Raw genomic sequence first — 14,969 nt, 5'->3', positions numbered from 1 at the left:
ATCTTTGGGATATATATATCAAAGATATATATCAAAGATAAAATAGGGATATATAATATATATATATATATATATATATATATATATATATATATATAAAATCCATAATTGCTTGGAGACCTAGGGCCACTTTGGTTGCTAGGAGGCAGTGGGACATGTGGTGGCAAGGACTGAAGCCAGAACCATTCACATGTAAGGTATATCATTTGAGCCATGCCTTGCCTCTGTATATTTAAAAATGTTGGGATGGGGAAAACATGATACAGTGCTTTGGGACTATTTGTGGCTTTGAGCTCAGGAATATCCCCTAATGGTGCTCAGGATTGAACCCATGGTTGGCTACTTTGGCCACATGCAAAGTAAATCTTCCCTTCACACCATTTCTTTAGCCATATAAAATGTTTTTTCTAAAGTAATTTTGAATTTTATACTTTTTGGGTTTTTTTTGGGGGGGGGGCACACCTGGTGATGCTCAGGGGTTACTCCTGGCTATGCGCTCAGAAATCGCTCTTGGCTTGGGGACATATGGTACTCCAGGGCATTGAACTGCAGTCCATCCTAGGCTAGTGCCTGCAAGGCAGATGCCTTACTGCTCCATGCCATCACTCCAGCCCAAATTTTAAATATTTTTTCAAGTTTAAGGACTATACTAGAAGTTTTCATCAGGGACACATATATTTAAAGGTATATTTACTTCTATATTTAGAGGTAAAAAGGGATATATTTTATATCCCGAGAAATCTGGATCACATGTAAACTGGAAAAATAATCCTACAAAAATTACAGGCATATTTATCCTATTTACAAACCATTCCAAAAAGCAAAACATCATTCTTATCAAAGTAGTTAGAATTAGGTTAGTTGATAGATTTGCTTTTGTTTCAAATTTCAATAGCTTTTAGTGAAGAAGATTTAAAAGGCATTGGAATATCTTTGAAAATAAGTATGATATGAAATAAATTACTTAGCACTTGTACCTAATATAAAAATCAATCAAATCTCCATCAGTCAGAGCAAACAAAACTCCTGCTATATAAGAAGCAACATGCACACTGAAGGACCGTACTTACTACAGCTGGCTACATTTAGCAAAAGAGAATTTAAAATTGATCTCATATCTGGAGATACAACCATTCTCCTGGAAAGAGGCCCTTGGTTTTGCCTAGTAATAGTAGATTTTGATAAAGAAGAGGAAGGGAAATGGAAAACAGGAAGTGAAAGAAAAGGTTATTTGAAAACAGTTTACAGCAGTAAAGCCAATAATTGAAATAAATTCTGTACAAGGTAGCAATATAATTTAACTACAGTATATGAATACAACACTTCAATATTTCTAACAGTTTTAGAAAGTTGATACTAGAGGCAATTACACTACATCATACAAGGAAAAATTAATTGTAAAATTTGGTAGCTTTCATGACCTTATGCTTTGTGGGAGAAAGTTTATTTTTGGTGGTGGTGGTGGTGGTGGGGTTGGACCACACCTGGTGGTGCTCAGGGGCTACTCCTGACTCTAAGCTCAGAAATCATTCCTGATTCGAGGTTCAAGGGACCATATAGAATACTGGGGATTAACCCAGGTTTGCTGTGTGCAAGGCAAGCGTCCTACTCACTGTTCTGTCGCTCCAGACCCTGGGAGAGAATCTTTAAATAATATTTATCATTTAAAAAATACTGATCTTTTGCAAAGCATTTCAAAAGATAACTTGTTGAGTTATCTAAAGTTCTTTATTTTTACCTGGAATTTCTCTCTTATTTTAAAAAAGTTTTCATCAATAATTACTTTGGGAGTCATAGCAGAGGGAAGGGCATTTGCCTTGCATGTGGTAGACCCTGGTTAGATTCTGGCATCCCATATGATTCCCTCAGCATTATCAGGAGTGATGCCTCTGTGTGGAGCCGCCAAGTGGAGCCTCCCACTAACCAAAAAAACAAAAGAAAAAGAAAAAAAAATTAATGAAACTTTAGAGAAATTTTCTAAAGCTTTCTAGATGATTTAAAAAATAACTTTTTTTTTTTTTGGTGTTTGGGTCACACCCAACAGCGCTCAGTCAGGGGTTACTCCTGGCTCTATGCTCAGAAATTGCTCCTGGCAGGCTCGGGGGACCATATGAGATGCCAAGATTCAAACCACCGTCCTTCTGCATGCAAGGCAAATGCCCTACCTCCACACTATCTCTCTGGCCCTTCGTAGTTAGATTTCAGGCATACAGTGACAGTGATGAATGACGATGATGATTTTGACTTTTTCTGTTATGTCCCATTAAATATTTCAGATTATATTATAATTTTTTAAAAAGCCCTAAATAAAGAGAAGTACTCCCATAACTGCAGCAGTGTATTATGATGTTAAAATGAAAATAAAAAAATATGGGAAATGTGCTAAAGGTTAATAAGTTAATAATAATAGAATATTTTCTACATTATTTATTCCTTCATTATTTCCTCATTTTTCCATCATGACCTTGGGTGTGGGGGTGTGTGTGTGTGTGTGTATGTGTGTGTGTGTGTGTGTATGAGTGATACTCACACACAGACAATGGGGAGCCTTAAATAGTTTATAATTTCCTGGACACTACGCCTCCTCTGTCCTTGGCTTTCCTAGCAAGCTTTCTCTAGTTATCTGAAATAGATAGGAGAACAGATAAAAAAGACTGATTTCCCCTAAAAATGCTTAGTACTCTTCCACTCATCCCCTGGTTTCTGAGCCACACCTTTCAGTGAACAGGGATGTCTCCTGGCTCTCTACTCAGGGATCTCACCTGGCAGGCTTGGGAGACCGGATGGGATGCCGGATTGAACCCAGGCCAGCTGCAATCTCCCTACCCCTTTTACTATCACTCTTGCCCTGAGTGCTTCTTCAGTCCAAAGAAAACGGTATTAATCATACTAGCCATATCTATGTCTTAGGCTCTGGATGTTTTACATAGTTCTGAAAGGAAAGTAAAAGTGTATTATACAAATATGAAAACTATTATTTGAACTTAAAGTGTTCTACTGAAATCTTGGGTCAATCTCACTTTAGGTTTTGCTCTTAAACTCATTTTCAAAATAACTTACAGAAATCCAAGCTAATTGACAATGTCAAGTGTTTTTTTTATTTTTTATTTTTATTCTATTTTGAGCACTGCCTTTGTTTAATTTAGACAATTGGCTTAACATTCATTTTAAGCCAAGAAAAACTACCATTGAACTTGGACAAGAAAAATAAGACTTTTGAGGTTGTAACATTGAATGATTTAATAAGAAATGAACTTCTCAAATCATAGTCTATGTAAGCCTCCTATGCCTGAAGCCATCTGACTTAAAGCAAAACTAATTTTTCCAAATGAAAATCAGAAAGAGCCCTCCCTACTCCTTGGCACCATAGATAGAGATTCTATTCTGAGTAAAAGTGACAGAAAAAAATGATCTCTTCAAACTCAATCCTGTGTATGTAAAAAATGGGAAACATGGACTTCAGAGTTTGTAATCATTTTTGAAATCACGTTCTAACAAATTGTTCCTACATATTTCCTCTAAACATTTTTTCAAAGAACTACTTTTAAAGATCAACAAGACAGCTGGCTATGTCTGTTACTTTTTAATGAACATAGGGTTCGACTTAGAAAGGCAGCAAATGTTTGAAATTCAGCCCAACAAATGTCAGAAGAATCTTGGTATATGAATAGCCTTTTCTGGAGTAGAGAGATTTCCCTGCAAAATTCCAGAAGAGTTGGAATAAAGAAACAACCCTACTACATTAACATAGAAGTTAATGAATGGAACTCTAATGTATAGAACACTATCAAATTTAAATGTTCTAGATGAGAAGTTAGCAAACACTTATTTATTTATTTATTTATTTATTTATTTATTTATTTATTTATTTGGGTTTTGGCCACACCCGGCAGTGCTCAAGAGTTGCTCCTCACTCTATACTCAAAAATCACTCCTGAAGGAGCTGGAGTGATAGCACAGCGGTAGGGCGTTTGCCTTGCATGCGGCTGACCCAGGACGGTCCTGAGTTCAATCTTTGGCATCCCATATGGTCCCAAGAGCCAGGAATGATTTCTTGAGGACACTGGGTGTTGTTCTGCTCCCCACCCCCAAATATCGATCCTGGCAGGCTCAGGGGACCATGTGGGATGCTGGGAATTGAACCCGGGTCTGTCCCAGGTCGGTTCCATACAAGGCAAACGTCCTACCACTATGCTGTCACTCTGGCCCCCAAACAAACATTTTTTTTTTTTTAAAGAGCCAGATATTCTTTAGCTTTGCCAGATGTAGGGTCTTTGTTGTAACTTACTCAGTTCTGCCTAGTCAGTGCAAATCAAGCATAGATGAGCAAAGCTGTTTCCACTCAATCTTTATTAAAATAAATAGGTAGCAGCTGGTTTGGGCCTATAGGCAATTGTTTGCCAGTCCTTGAACTAGAATACTTCGGGTAGGGGTGGGGTGGTGATGGTGGTGTGTGTGTAATGCCACATTTCTTAAACACAAGGCCAGACACCTTCTAGGCATACTTTCTACCTGTGACCTACATCCCCAAGCCAGTTTTTGACTTCTTTCAATCAAAAGGCTTCTTTTGAGTGAGAAGCTATTAAAATTTTTTTTTCCTGTCCCATCTATTAGAATTTTCAAGCATTAATTCCTTACCTTCCTGGAGATGGCAAAGGGTTATAGATGTTGCCGTAACAGCTGGTGTAAGAATGTGCTGGCGTCTCATATTCTGATAGCCCTATGGTTATCTGGGTCCTCCAGTTCCCAGAAGCATTTGTAGAAGACACTAGAAATAAAAATGGAAAGAAATCAAATTTGTGGTAATATTCAAAGTGAAGGTTATCTGGACCATTCAGATGTACACTATAATCAGTTGTATAAAGAAATTAAGATCTGGGCCAGAGGGATAGCATGAAGGTAGGGCATTTGCCTTGCATGCAGAAGGATGGTGGTTCAAATTTGGGCATCCCATACGGTCCCCCGAGCCTGCCAGGAGTGATTTCTGAGCATAGAGCCAGAAGTAACCCCTGAGTACTGCTGGGTGTGACCCCCCCAAAACAAAACAAAACAAAAAAAAAAAAAAAGAAATTAAGATCCAACTTTAGGGGCCGGCGCAGTGGCACTAGAGGTAAGGTGTCTGCCTTGCCAGCGCTAGCCTAGGATGGACTGCAGTTTGCTGTGGTTTGATCCCCTGGCGTCCCATATGGTCCCCCAAGCCAGGAGCAACTTCTGAGTGTATAGCCAGGAGTAACCCCTGAGCATCACCCGTGTGGCCCAAAAACCAAAAACAAAACAAAACAAAAAAGATCCAGCTTTAATCCAATTTTTACATTTTACTGGTTATGTGATATCAGGCAAACAGCTTATTTTTTATAAGCCTCAGTTTCTTGAAATGTAGGGCCCAGAGAGATAGCACAGCGGCGTTTGCCTTGCAAGCAGCCGATCCAGGACCAAAGGTGGTTGGTTCGAATCCCGGTGTCCCATATAGTCCCCCGCACCTGCCAGGGGCTATTTCTGAGCAGACAGCCAGGAGTAACTCCTGAGCACCGCTGGGTGTGGCCAAAAACCCAACCCCCCCCCCAAAAAAAAGAAATGTCAAGTAGAATAAGTTTGTTTTATACATAGGGATAACATCAGGCTGAAAAAATGTTATGTGTGAAAATCTTCAGCACTGTGCCTGCACAAAGTAGGCACTTAATGATTAACTTGATAGTATCATTAATGAAAATGAGGTTAACTGAAAGACAGGATTAAAAAATAACCAAAACAGAGCCAGAAAGAAAATTCTCAATATGTAAGAATGTTCCCATTTGGATCATGATGTCTGGGTACAGAAGGTTTTGGTTGCAAAGAAAAGGTAACAAGCTTGAATTTCTTAGCGATCTTTGGAAGAAGACCATCCCATGAGATGCTTTGATTACTCTTTGGTCAAAGATAACATTGACTATTAGCAGGATCAAAACATGTATTTCTGCCTTTAAAAGAATAGAAAAGGAAAGAGAGAAAGAGAGAAAAAGAGAGAGAGAGAGACAGAGACAGAGAGACAGAGAGAGATTAATTGAAATTTCAGGAAGAAGTGACTTAGTTTTACTAAGGGTCTGAACAGGAATAAGACCAACATAATTTGAGAGCAAAGCCCAAGTAATGTCCATCACTGAACACTTTGACCTCTCTACAAAACCAGTCCCGCTCACGTCTTAGATATACAGGTGACTACAGTGCCATACTGATTTGTCCAACACCCAGAACACCTGCATGGCACATGGATCCTTCTAACTTTCCTCAATTTTCAATCAAGCAACGCACATTCTTTCTCCTACAACCCACAAAACACATGTGATCAGAATGGGACAAGTACATTTCAAAATTCCTCTGGGACCTTGGTGCCAGGAGATTTAAACCCAATACAATAAATTCAATATAATATTTGAACTCAATACAATATTTTCTTTTGGAACTTCCAAGAATATTTTACAATTCTAAGAAAAGTGCTGTGAGGCTTGAGGGTTTAGCTGTCTGAGCTGGGATTGAATCTTCACTCTACCACTGACTAGCTTTGAGGCCTGGGCATTATCATTTAAATTGTCTGGGTTGCCTCAGCTGCAAAATTAGGATAATAACAGAAAACACAACAGCAGCTTTTTGTAGAGCAGTCACTTGGGGGTGGGCGACTAGGAATAGCACAGTGGGTAGGGTGTTTGCCTTGCACAAAATGACCCAGGTTCGATATTTTTGGCCTCAAAACAAGAACCAACCAACCAAAAAAGAACAGCCACCTGCATATAAAGGTGTGAGCATACGAGGTGGTACAAAGTAAGATGCCAATCAATTTTGGTTATCATTATCACTATTAAATCTGAGTCACCAAGTGAGCTTGGGGTGGCTGGAACAACAAAATTTATGACTAATAATATGCCAAGAAACTGGAAACTTCCTCTCCGTGGCAGTGATGCATATAGCTACTGGAATAAATTCCTCTAGTTATAAAATGTAGAAAAGAATGAGAACGATTTCAAAAAGGATTTCTCGGAGCACTGAGTCGACCTCTCAAACATTTAAAAAGTGATGTTTATTGGAGGGCCTTGGAGAGATAGCACAGCAGCGTTTGCCTTGCAAGCAGTCGATCCAGGACCAAAGGTGGTTGGTTCAAATCCCGGTGTCCCATATGGTCCCCTATGCCTGCCAGGAGCTATTTCTGAGCAGACAGCCAGGAGTAACCCCTGAGTACCTCCGGGTGAGGCCCAAAAAACCAAAAAAAAAAAAAAAAAAAAAAGTGATGTTTATTCTGTTTGGGGTCCAATTCTGAAGCAAGGCTTAGCCTGAATTCCCATTGCAAGCATTAACTCTCTTTTTAATTTTGGGTTTTGTGTCACACCGGCAGTGCTCAGGGGTTACTTTTGGCTCTATGCTCAGAAATCGCTCCTGGCAGGCTCGGGGGGGGGGGGGGGGGCAATATGGGATGCTGGGATTGAAATCATCATCTCACCTGAACGGGCTGTGTGCAAGGCAAACTCCCTATCGCTGTGCTATCTCTCTGGCCGCATGGAAGCATTAACTCTTGTCTGATCTTCACTTCACTGAAGAATAGCCAGGAGGAGCTGGAGACATAGCACAGCCGGGTAGGGCTTTTGTCTTGCAAGTGGCTGATCCAGGTTTGCTTTTCAGCATCCTATTTGGATTCCTTAATCTGCCAGGGATTTCTGAGTGCCTTCAGGTGTGGCCCACGAACAAACAAAAGCCAGGAATGTTAAGATTTCTATATGACATCTGTTTCTCTAGACCTCCCTGTTTAAGGGCTTACTTAGTCCTGTGCCTACAAGACTGTCCAAACACATCTCAGCACTCATTGTTTGGTCCTTTTTTTCTACCACTCAGCAACCAGGTTTCTCATGTAACACCCTGAACTGGAGGGGGAAAGGCGTTCTCTAGAACAGGGCCATAAATAACAAGAACTACAGAAGATTTTTTCCTATGGTAGATGTGATAGAGAGGAAAGCTGACACAGAAGTCCAAAGTCCTGCACAGATAAAGAGAAAATGAACCCAAACAGAAATCTCCATGGAAATGCCTCTTATCAACAAGCTTTCGAAACTTTTTTGCTTGCGGAACTTTTAAAGGTGCAGTTTTCACTGACTGTTGCCCAATGACCTGGGAATTCCTATGCTATGTCTCACTAACATGTCATGCTTGGAGGGTAAAGACTCATGTTCTTTGGTTTCCAGGCAGTTCAAAACTTCATTCATTTTTCAAGGGCTTTAAAATGACTCAATGCTTATATATTCCTGTGGCTGCTAATGTGAGTGGGAGCTCATTGAGTTCAACAACTGATTCAACACTTCTCAGAATCTTGGACATGCTTGGTGTCTGTCAAATGAATGAAACCAGAGATAGACACTTCTCTTGTCACCTCCACCCCTCATATCTTGAAGTCTTAACAAAGCTGAGGGCATGCAAGTAATCCTATCACAAACATTCCTGAGGTTAGGGATCGAACATCAACGTGTCAAGAAAAGATCTCTACCAAAATTATTCTTAAAAATCTTAGTCAACCGGGGCCTGGAGAGATAGCACAATGGCGTTTGCCTTGCAAGCAGCCAATCCAGGACCAAAGGTGGTTGGTTCGAATCCCGGTGTCCCATATGGTCCCTCATGCCTGCCAGGAGCTATCTCTGAGCAGATTGCCAGGAGTAACCCCTGAGCACTGCCGGGTGTGGCCCAAAAACCAACCCCCCCCCCCCAAAAAAAAAAATCTTAGTCAACCATAAAGTGATTTTTGAATGGAGTCAAGGCATGAAAATTACTTAGAACAGTGCCCAATAAGAGACTGGAACATAGACTAGCAGGTAGGGTATTTGCCTTGCACTTGGCCAACCAGGGTTTGATCCCTGTAATCTCATATGGTCCCCTGAGTCTGACAGGAATGATCACTGAGCACAGAACCAAGAGTAAGCCTTGAGCACTTCAAGGTGTGGCCCCTAAATAAAAGCCAAACAAAATAAAGACAGTATTTAATAAATGTTAACTTCTACTAGAATGACTAAAATTCTTGGGAAAGTATGTGAGCATTCAAAACAACTTATTCGGGGCTGGTGAGGTGGCGCTAGAGGTAAGGTGTCTGCCTTGCAAGCACTAGCCAAGGGAGGACCGAGGTTCGATCCCCCAGTGTCCCATATGATCCCCCAAGCCAGGGGCAATTTCTGAGCGCTTAGCCAGGAGTAACCCCTGAGCATCAAACAGGTGTGGCCAAAAAAAAAAAAAATACACACAACTTACTCTTGTTGTTCTGGGGTCAAACCTGGCAGTGATTAGGTGTTACACATGGCATGGTTCTTGGTGGTTATGCCTAGTGGCCTGGGAAACCATGTGGTTCTGGGAACTGAATCTAAAGGTCCCCTTTGCAGACAACTATCTTTAGATTATCAAAATCCTGGTGGTGAACAGGGAAGGATAGAGAATATTGTCAGGTAATACTAATTATTTACCTGAAGGTATTTTTTTTGGCTTTTGATTTTTGGGCCAAGCCCAGCGGCACTCAGGGGTTACTTCTGGCTCTGTGCTCAGAAGTCGCCCCTGGCAGGCTCAGAGCACCATATGGGATGCCAGGAATTAAACCTGGGTCTGTCCTGGGTCAACTGCATGCAAGGCAAATACCCTGCTGCTGTGCTATCACTCTAGCCCCTAACCTGAACAATTTTAACACAAGTGACTGTCATTGGAAGCACCAGTAAAGAAAATATATGAAGATCTTGAACACCGGACTGAATATAGGCAACATATAAAGTTCATAAGACTTAATAAATGCCTGTTAGGTTTTTAACCTAGTATTTGCTTCATTTATCCCAAATGGAGCATGCTCTCTGGGAGATAGAACAGTGATAAGATGACACTTTTTTTTTTTTGAAGGGGGGGGTCACACCCGTCGGTGCTGAGGGGTTTACTCCTGGCTCTGTGCTCAGAAATTACCCCTGGCGGGCTCAGGAGACTATATGGGATGCCAGGAATTGAACCAGGGCCCATCCTGGGTTGACCGTGTGCCAGGCAAATGATCTCTAAGTCCCTAAGATGGCACTTTTATTGTGGTTTCTCCCAGGGGCTCTTGGATTATAACATGACATAAACCATGGCGTAACTCAAGGGTTATAACCATGATAAGGGCAGATCCTTGGGGAGAGAAGTAGGGGAAATAAGTGGCTATCAAGTATAATCAAGTACTTCCTAGTAGTCTTACCTGAAGAGTAGGAAGATGCTCGACTACTTGGAGAACAGGGAACTTGCAGCCCAGCAAACCCCAGACACCTCTGGGATCCTCTGTCTGAGTCAAAGCTAGCATGGGGGCTGTGACTCTGGTCTTTTTGACCAGAAGCTCGCTGGTACCAGCCACGGAGGTGTTCCGCAACTAAGGCCTTATGGATGTTTTTGGTGATGTACTCTGACTTGGCAGCAGCTTTCCTGGGCAGACGGAGAGTTGCATATGGATTATGGGGTGCCCGGTCAACATCATCTTCATGAAAGGACCTGCTGTAGTCCCTTTGGCGGTCATATCCATAGTGGCTGGAGGACCGATATGAAGGATTGACACTGTATTGTCCCTCCGTATCATTCTCATAGACATAGCCACCACCATAATAAAGGTCACACTCTGCATAGGGGGTGTACCCAGCAATATAGTAACTGGATGAAGGTTGCTCCTGGTTCTTAGAGTAGACACCGTTTCTCAAACTATCCTTTTGTGCGAGGTTGGGCATACTTCCAGAATTGGAAGTCGGTGTGTTCTGTTTCTTGGATCTTCTCCGACCCCGAGCACGAGTATCTAGAGTCTGGGTGGTGTAATAGGTCCCAGCAACTGGTCCCACACAATAATACTCGGAACTTGATTGGCTGGTGTAGGAAGACCCATCATCCAGGATTTCTGTGCTGCTGCTTCTTTGGGATTTAGAAAGGGAGAAAAATGGCTTATCACTGTCCATCTCAGAAAGTAGGTGGGACTGGGACTCCAGGCTTCCACTTCTCTGGCGGCAGTGCTGAGATGAGGATTCGGGCCTGGAGGAAGAGAACAAAATTCAAAATCAGATTCAAATGAGGGCAAAGGAAACATTAATTTAAGACTTAATAGCTTCTGAACTATACTGACTTAAGGTTTCCCAAGCTGAATGCACTACTGAAGCCTCTTGTTCACAATTCATTGAGTCATATGTAAGCTCATTACCCTGGTCAAAAATAAGAGGGGCCAGGAGATTATATAATAATACAGGTGCCCTTGCAAGTGATTAACCCGAATTCAATATCCCATATATCATCCTCCAAGCATTTCCAAGAATAATTTCTGAAAAAAGAGTTAGGAGTAACCCCTGAGCATTACTGGATAGTCAAAAAATTTAAAAAGAGAATAGGATGAGGTTCTATCAGTTATGCATTCCATATCCTTCTTTGAGGAGAGGGAAGATAAATAGAACCTGCATCAAAGCCATAAAAGAACAGACACCTAACATGTCTGTGGAGGGTCCTCTCTTCCCACAAGCTAGTCGATGAATCACTGTGTAAAGTGGAAGCAGACTGCATGGGAGAGCAGTGCTCAGCTGCTGATATTGGAGATAACTAGGTTGAATCACGACTTGGGTCATTTCCCAGCACTATAAGTACAGGCAAAATATTTAACCTCTCTAAATCTTGCTTCCGCCTCTGCAAAATGAGGACCATAAAAACAACATCTAATATCCACAATCAGGCTTTCAGGAACTAACTAATATGGTGCATATAAAACAGCACAACCACTAGTAAACTCTTTAGAATGTTGTTCTTGTTTTTATTTCCATTCTCACCACTGACTAATATAAATGCTAAAATCTGGGTGGGAAAATCTAGGTTAAAACATGATCCAGAATCTGAATACAGGAAATACATTTGCTTTGCTGACATAGTTGAAACTATATGTAGGAAAGTAGATCCCTAAAATCAAGTCCTATGTCAGAAAATCAACTAGCAATGATTTAAAAACACAACCAAGTAAAACAAAACCATAAAGCCAGAATCAACAAAATAAAAACAATTGGCACCAAATGCTCTTACTCCAAGTGGCTGCTGCTATAGGCGTTTCGGGTAAGAACTGGCGTGGTGGGCATGCTCCGTCCTCCCTGGGGTCTCCTCTCCAGCGTTTTGTAAGGGCTGCTGTGAGTTGACAGCATCTCTCTGTGATGGTGATAAGAAATAATCAGGAAAATACTGAGTCTCTTTACATTTGGAGCAAACTTTCTTCCAAACTTACTGGAAACAGGACATAAGGACCTAGGAAGGTTGCCTTTGTGGTTTAAATATCCTGGCATAGTTAAGATAAGTTGATGCACAGATGGTCTGACTCTCTGAGTCATAAGATATGAAGAAATAACAGTTTTTCTTTTTTTAAAGGCGATATGTGTAGGGGCCGGAGTGATAGCATAGCTAGTAGAGTTTGTCTTGCACACTGTTGACTGGGGTTCATCCCAGCACCCCACATGATCCCTTGACCATGCCAGAAGTAATCCCTGAGCACTGTCAGGAATAGCCCCCAAACAAAATATACAATAAATTATAACTCCAATTTTGTTTTGTTTTTCAGTTTTAGGGTCACACCCAGCAGTGCTCAGGGGTTACTACTGGCTCTCTGCTCAGAGATCACTCCTGACAGGCACAGGGGACCATATGGGATGCTAGGATTTGAACCAATGACCTTCTGCATGAAAGGCAAATGCCTTACCTCCATGCTATCTCTCTGGCCCCATTTTTGTTTTTCAGTCTTTTCATTCGGTTTGGTACAGTGGTACATTTAATGCAGTTTCCTGAGAACACAACTTACGGAGCTGAAATTTGGATATTAACTATACTCAATTCTAGAGACTATAATTAATGCCTATATAATGTAATAGAAATAAAAGCAATCCTAAAATCAAGTGAAAAGGGGCCAGAGAGATAGTTTAGAGATTGAGGTCTTGCCTAGCACGAAGATGAGCCTGGATTTATTTGCCACATCACAAGGAGTGACTCTTGAGCAACAGAGCCTGAAATAACTCTTGAGTAATCCCAAATTTAAGCCTTCCCCCCTAAAAAATCATGGAGATCTTTTTAGGCCATACCCAGCTGTACTCTGGGTATGTTCATGGCTCTGTGCTAACTGGTCAGACATGATGCCGGATACTGAAAAGTGATCACTTGCATGCAAAGCAAGCACCCACTGTACTACTATCTCCTCAACCCTGGAATAAATCTTTTTAAGTGATTACTTAACTTTACCCTCTGCAATCAATTGCAATGACTGGGTTAATTTCCCTGCTTTGGCTTTAGAAAAAGAATCCCTTCTAAGAGGAGAAACAGCACAGCACAAAAATAAGTGAAAAAAGATCTTTTCTCCACAATTTTGAAGAAAGTATCTCTTAGCTGTAATACACTTGCCTTAATAACAATATGACTCTTACCTGGACTGCCTGGTATCCACAAACTGTTCATTGACAGAAGACTTTCTGAAATGGATTCTCTCTATTCCGAGAGACTTGGGGGGAAGAATTCTTGGAGAATGTGGCACTGAACTTGATCGCTGTCCAACTAGAGTAAAGGCATCATTGGCTATAACATAATAAGTCAATGAATGAAGAAATGAGTGAATAAGCAGGCAAGCATTTATAAATACTGTCAATATACCCCCCCAAAAAATCCGATCTTGTGAATAGACTACTCTTTCAGTTTTGTTTTTAGAAGCCCCTAATTTCCAGAAAATTAATTTTTGTATTTTGTATACAAGAAAAAAAAATGACCAAAACCTCTGTAATAGTATGATTCAAGTGTTGCCAATTCAATAACTGCCACTCTGATTAAATAAATCACTCAGATGAAAGAGGTGAGACTACAGCTTTTTGAGAGTTATATGAAAGAATTTTCCAGGGTTTAAAGAAGAACAAGAAGTTCAGTTGATCTTAACAATTCTTGTTCAAATTTACTTTAAAGTTCTTAGGCCTGGAATTGGAGTGATAGCATAGCACTAGATCATTTGCCCTGCACAGCCAACCCAGGATGGACCAGATTCAATCTCCAGCATCCCATATGGTTCCCTGAACCTGGTAGGAGAGATTTCTGAGCACAGAGCCAGGAGTAAGTACCCTGAGCATCACTGGGTGTGTCCCCCCACCCCAAATAAAGTTCTTGACTCTCAAAGGCACATCTATTATGGAAAGTCATTAGATTTAATACACCTCTCACTGATATCTCTATTTCAAATGGGCTTACCCCTGGCTCTGCAATCAGCAATCTCTCCTGGCAGTGCTGAAGGGACCACATAAGATACCTGGGATTCGATCTGGCTTGACTGGTGTAAGGCAAATGTCCTACCTGCTATATTATCACTTTAGTTCCAAACTCTACTTTTCTTAAAGAAGTTAACATTTATTTGTTGTTGCTATTGTTGTTGTTTTGGTTTTTGGGTCACACCCGGCAGAGCTCAGGGGTTACTCCTGGCTCTATGCTCAAAAATCGCTCCTCACAGGCTCAGGGGACCATATGGGATGCCGGGATTCGAAACACCAACTTTCTGCATGCAAGGCAAATGCCTAACCTCCATGCTATCTCTCCAGCCCCAAGAAGTTAAGATTTAAAAATATATATAAAAGCTTTACTTTGCTTCAGAGTAATCATAGGGGCCTGAAACATAGCTCAATGGAAGAGTGTATGCCTTGCATCTGGAAAATCTAGGTTCTATTTCTGGCACTACCAAAAGGTTATCTTAATATTTCAGAATATATAGCATTTGAACAAAAGGGGAAATACTTACAATCATCATAGGTGGTAGTGTCAGAGAGGGAGCTATTTTCTGATGGGATTATGTCATCTGTGAATAAAAATAATTGCCATTAATACAACTGTACCTTTATATACCTAATAAATAATAAGGCAATCCAGTGTGGAGTGTTATGTTTATTTAGATATTATATTTATATAAATATAAATGCTATAATAAAAAAATGGGA

The 14,969-nt window shown here is 40.9% G+C and overlaps 1 protein-coding gene across 1 annotated transcript in view; it reads right to left on the bottom strand.

Annotated features, from left to right (window-relative positions):
- The window catches only part of FRMD4B (FERM domain containing 4B), a 253,675-nt gene that overhangs the window by 2,216 nt on the left and 236,490 nt on the right, over positions 1-14,969 (bottom strand). Inside the window, exons 18-22 of the mRNA XM_049777265.1 lie at positions 14,774-14,830; positions 13,428-13,575; positions 12,049-12,168; positions 10,211-11,022; positions 4,639-4,768 (exon numbers count right to left, since the gene is read on the bottom strand). Of these exons, the coding sequence (XP_049633222.1) occupies positions 4,639-4,768; positions 10,211-11,022; positions 12,049-12,168; positions 13,428-13,575; positions 14,774-14,830 (1,267 nt within the window). The remainder of the gene's footprint in view (positions 1-4,638; positions 4,769-10,210; positions 11,023-12,048; positions 12,169-13,427; positions 13,576-14,773; positions 14,831-14,969) is intronic.

The sequence above is a fragment of the Suncus etruscus genome, chromosome 7, assembly GCF_024139225.1.
Source record: "Suncus etruscus isolate mSunEtr1 chromosome 7, mSunEtr1.pri.cur, whole genome shotgun sequence".
Classification (NCBI taxonomy): Eukaryota; Metazoa; Chordata; class Mammalia; order Eulipotyphla; family Soricidae; genus Suncus; species Suncus etruscus.
Note: the sequence above shows the minus strand (reverse complement) of the source record. Positions and strands in the feature narration are given on the sequence as shown.